Source organism: Cicer arietinum, chromosome 4 (assembly GCF_000331145.2).
Source record: "Cicer arietinum cultivar CDC Frontier isolate Library 1 chromosome 4, Cicar.CDCFrontier_v2.0, whole genome shotgun sequence".
In the NCBI taxonomy this organism is placed as follows: Eukaryota; Viridiplantae; Streptophyta; class Magnoliopsida; order Fabales; family Fabaceae; genus Cicer; species Cicer arietinum.
The window spans coordinates 26,582,009-26,587,124 of NC_021163.2; the positions used below are offsets into that span (position 1 = coordinate 26,582,009).

A 5,116-nucleotide genomic window follows, 5' to 3' on the forward strand; every position below is an offset into this window, starting at 1 on the left:
TTATGTATTATAATTTTATATATAATAAATTAATATAAATATAAATTTAAAATTTAAATTGTAATTAAATTAAAATTATAATTAAATTTAAAATATAATATCATTATAAAATAAATTTAATATATAATAAACTAATCTGAATATAATTAAAAATTAAAATTAAATTTAAAATAAAATATTTAAATTATAATTATAATTAAAGATTAATTTAAATTACAAATAAAAAAAATTAAAATTAAAATTAATTTAAATTTTAAATAAAATTAAAATTAAATATTAAAATTAAAATAAATATTATATATAAAAATATAATATTAATAATAATTAAATTAATTACCACAAAATCAAATAAAACATGCATTCCAAAATTAACAAATAATGTCTTACAAACCCAAAATTTATAAATAATGTCTTACAAACGCAAAATTAAACACACAATAATTAACTAAGACAACATAATTAATATGTGTTCATACAACCCAAAAATAAATTATGAAATTATTCAGATGACATCAATCCTCATAATAATTCCTCTGATCAGCTCCACTCACACCATCATTATTTCCTGCCATGCCCGACGAAAGAAGTCCCTCAAAAGTATTATGAATTTGTGTTGGAGGAGACATCATGGTTTGAAATTGAATTTCATCTTCAATGGCACCACCACTAGTCGAATGAGGAGCCCTAGCTGGTTGAGGTTGATTTAAATCTGGTCTGATCAACCCAGCTGTTGGCATAGTTGGTCGGTATGCAGTTTGATGATCTGGTTGAGGTTGAGGAATTTGATGTGAAGAGGACGGAACATACGGATAATTATGAAAATATTGTTGTTGTTGAAACATTGGCGGCTGCTGCTGTACTTGCTGGAAGGCAGAGTTCGGAGGATCCTGGTGTTGCTGTTGGAAATTTGGAGGCGGTTGCTGCTGCTGGGAGTATTGAGAGTAATTTTGTTGCTGCTGGAATAGTGGTTGTTGAGGCAAGTATTGAGGCCGAGGCGGGAACTGCTGATGAAACACAGGAGGAAATGAAAATTGTTGTTGTTGAAATTGTTGTTGTTGCTGCTGAAACTGCTGCTGCTGCTCTTGAAACTTTTGTTTCCACTCCTCATTCAATTTATCAATTGCGGCTTGTATCAGCTGTTGTGTCTTTTCTTCTTGCTCACTTGCCCATTGCTTCTTTAACTGGTCAAGATCATTATCTATCGACGGACGATGAGATCGATCCGTACTAGCATAAGAAGAAGACGTCTCAGTCTGAATATAGCCGGTTGGACCTTTCTTAAAGGTTGATGATAAACTACCGGCACCCAGCACACGCCCTTTGTACTTGCCACCACTGATGTGCATAAAACTTGCGGTCTCATATTGTTTCCGCTGCACTGGACCAGCTCGCTGAGCAGGAGGAAGAGTAGCTTGATGATCATCCCATTCTTTCATGATTTGTTGAAGTTGTTCCTATATTAAAAATAAAAAAATAAAATAGTTAATAATTAATATATAATAATTTATAGGTCTAATTAATATATAACAATTAATATATAATAATTACCTGAATATTTTTTGATAATTCATCAGTATACTCATTTGTTTCAGGATTAACATGAAGATAGCGATGTATCTCAGCCTGAGTGACCTCCCTTCCAAGTTGCTTTTCCTAAAATATTAAATTAATGTCAAGTTTATAAGTTGGTGAAATGTGATGATTAATTGAATATAAATTAATAGATATATATTATAAATAATAATAAATTACCATATAATATTTAATTTCTCCAGCAGACATGGAACCTCCCTTATGAGTACTGGTACCCCTCTCAGATGCTCTATTAGTCTTTGCTTTTTCTCTCTTCTGTTTGTAAGCATCTGTGTTCCATTTCCTCCACAAAGCAGTCCAAACATTTTCACCAATCCAATTAGGCCGTTTTTCCTCCCCCTTATTACGTGCGTAAGCCAACATAGATGAGAGACGCTTTGAAAAGCGATGGTCAAATGAAGCCAAAACTGCGGCATCATGCTCTCTTTTCCAAGTGCATTTGGTCTGTTGTTTGTTGAAATTTAAAAAATATTAAAAATATAATTAGTAATTCAGTAAATTAATCAAATGTATAAATAAATAGTAATTAAATAAATTAATCTAATGACTTACTTTGAAACAATGTAAAAACTGATCAACTTCCCTAATTTGAGGTGTCTTATCCTCTTTTATCTCACCCCAAGACAACCATGGTTTTTTATATTTCTCTTGTATGACTTCAGCAATTGCCTTTGCAGATGATTTAAAAGGAAGATATCTTCAAAGTTTATATGCAAATTAAATATAAAAATAAATTAATAAAATTAATAATGTATTTACATTGCAATAATAATGAAATATTTAATCAATCATAGTTTACATACCCATCTCCTTCTGGAATGATGACAATGCGGTTGTAGCAATCAACACATCCGGGATCCATTATTTCGTCTAAGGTATAAGGCTCTACTGGGACCTCCGGATATAGAGGAATAGCTCCACCACTAGTACCAATGGACGGCATCGGCATGAGAGATGGGTCATTAACAACACGTTTAGCAACTTTTTTCTTACCACGTGATGTTTTGGATATTCCTCGTATTGCCGCCGTTCCTGTTCCTCCCGATCCATCCGAACCTCCTGATCCTCCTACTCCCGACACTGAAGCCATGTCTATATATATATATATCCATATCCATACATATATATAATATAATATATGTGTGTATACAATTAACATAAGATTAATTAATAATGAAATATACATAAATAAATTATAACACTGACATAAATAAAGAAATATATATAAAATATAAAAATATATATATAAGGTGTCGTTCATTTCAATTACAATATATAATATTATAGATATAGAAACACACATATATATATAATTAATTAATTGTCTTCGTCTTCGTCTTCGTCATCATCGTCGTCGTCATTTGATGAGTGAATTAAGTCATTGCCTTCATCATTCTCTAATTCATCTATTTCTTGTTCATCAACTTCTTCTCCAATGTGTGACTCATGACAAAGTTGACTAATAGTCTCATCTCCAATCACATGATCCAAATTTGACATTTCATCCATTTGAAATGCAACTTCTTCATTTTGACCTGCTTCAACTTCTTCGATTCCACTCGTTGGTCTTGTTTTGATTGCAGCACACCAACCTTGTTTGCTTCTGACAGTTGATGGATAAGGAACATAATAGACTTGTCTTACATTATGGGCCAGGGCAAATGGATCAAACCGTGGATATTTTTTGCTCATACGAATGTCTACAGTATTGGATATCAAATTTATTTTAGTTCCTCTGCTAGATGGATCAAACCACTTACAGTAAAACAACACCACTTTTTTCGCATAATCTAGGAACGTGTAGTCAATTTCGTAAATATGCTCAATTATGCCATAGAAATCTTCTACTACACCACTATCAGAGACACTTTTCATACAAACTCCACTATTAATTGTTTCTTTTCCTTCAGTCCAAGATTCAGTGTGAAATTTGTATCCATTGACGTAATAGGTGTGCCATTCTTTGAAACTTCTACTCGGGCCCATAGATAAGTGCCTTAAGTGGATGTTGATAGGAGTTTGTTCTTCGAGATGCACTTGTTGTTGAAACCATAATGGGAAATTTGAATGTATATCATCAGATGATTGTCCCGTATTTAAAAATGCCCTGATCGATGACCATATATATGGTGAATATCAATTTAATCATATAATTAAATATAATTAATATGAAGAGAAATTTGAAACGTACTCAATGTATGGTTTAACTTCAGTGCAGTTAATCAAAACGTGAACATGTGCCGCATTAAATACTTTGTCGCTTGGCCAGAAAATCGGAAAATCCCTACCAGCATGATGACCAGACAAGCAAAAAACTGATAAAGCATGTGGATGACGTATAACACTATCAGTAGCGTTTCTTCCGTTAACTGGTGACAACGTTTCGTTGTTGAAATAATGAGAACAAAAGTGTGTTGTTTCACGGTGAAGGTAAGATGAACAAATTGAGCCCTCAACTCTAGCTTTGTTTTTCACCGACCGTTTTGAATAACCCATGAACCTATAATATACAAAGAGATGTACAATAAGCTCCATGTATATATAAGTTGAAGTATATTGAAAATCAAGCATATGTATATATATATCACCTTTCAAATGGATACATCCATCTATACTGAACTGGTCCACCAAGCCTAGCTTCACTTGCAAGATGTACTGAGAGATGCTCCATGGAATCAAAAAACTCAGAAGGAAATACTTTCTCCAACTTACATAGAATGATCGGAATGTCATTTTCCATCTTGATGAGATCTTTATCATAGAGTGTTGAAGAACACAAATTCTTGAAATATTGACTCACTTCAATAAGTGGGTTCAATACATGTGTCGGTAAAGCACTAAAGGCAATAGGAAGTAAACACTCTAAAAATATATGACAATCAGGACTTTTCATCCCATACATCCTCCCATTTTCCATATCAGCACATCTTGCCAAATTAGAACAATAAGTGTCAGGCGTCTTCAGCTCTTTGATCCAACGATAAACAGATTTGGCTTCATCAGTAGATAAAGTGTAATTCGCACGAGGTTTTAGGGTCTTGCCGTTTTGTTCCACCAACAACAAATCTGGTCGTCTGCAATATATACCTATGTCTTTTCTGGCTTTGTCATTATCTTTTGTTTTTCCTTTCACATTCATCACAGTATTAAATATGTTGTCAAAGAAATTTTTCTCAATATGCATAACATCGAGATTATGTCTCAAAAGATTATCTTTCCAATACGGTAGATCCCAAAAAATACATCTTTTTGTCCAATTGTGCCATTGTTCGTAACCTTGTGGTTTACAAGCCACACCATTAACAACATGTACCTTTGGCGTATCTTTTACTTTATTCCAAACTTGTTCTGATGTCAACTTAAGCAGGGGTCCTAGACTTTCTGCATAGCCCTTCATAAATGCAACTTTGTTCCTTCTAAATGCATGATCTAACAACATGTACCTTTGGCGTATCTTTTACTTTATTCCAAACTTGTTCTGATGTCAACTTAAGCGGGGGTCCTAGACTTTCTGCATAGCCCT

General features: G+C 33.0%; 1 protein-coding gene across 1 annotated transcript in view; it reads right to left on the reverse strand.

Moving 5' to 3' along the window:
- Positions 1–340: 340 nt before the first annotated feature.
- Positions 341–5,116, reverse strand: part of LOC140920014 (uncharacterized) — a 19,342-nt gene continuing 14,566 nt past the window's right edge. Inside the window, exons 2-3 of the mRNA XM_073367320.1 lie at positions 1,549–1,653; positions 341–1,454 (exon numbers count right to left, since the gene is read on the reverse strand). Of these exons, the coding sequence (XP_073223421.1) occupies positions 513–1,454; positions 1,549–1,653 (1,047 nt within the window). The 3' untranslated portion in view covers positions 341–512. The remainder of the gene's footprint in view (positions 1,455–1,548; positions 1,654–5,116) is intronic.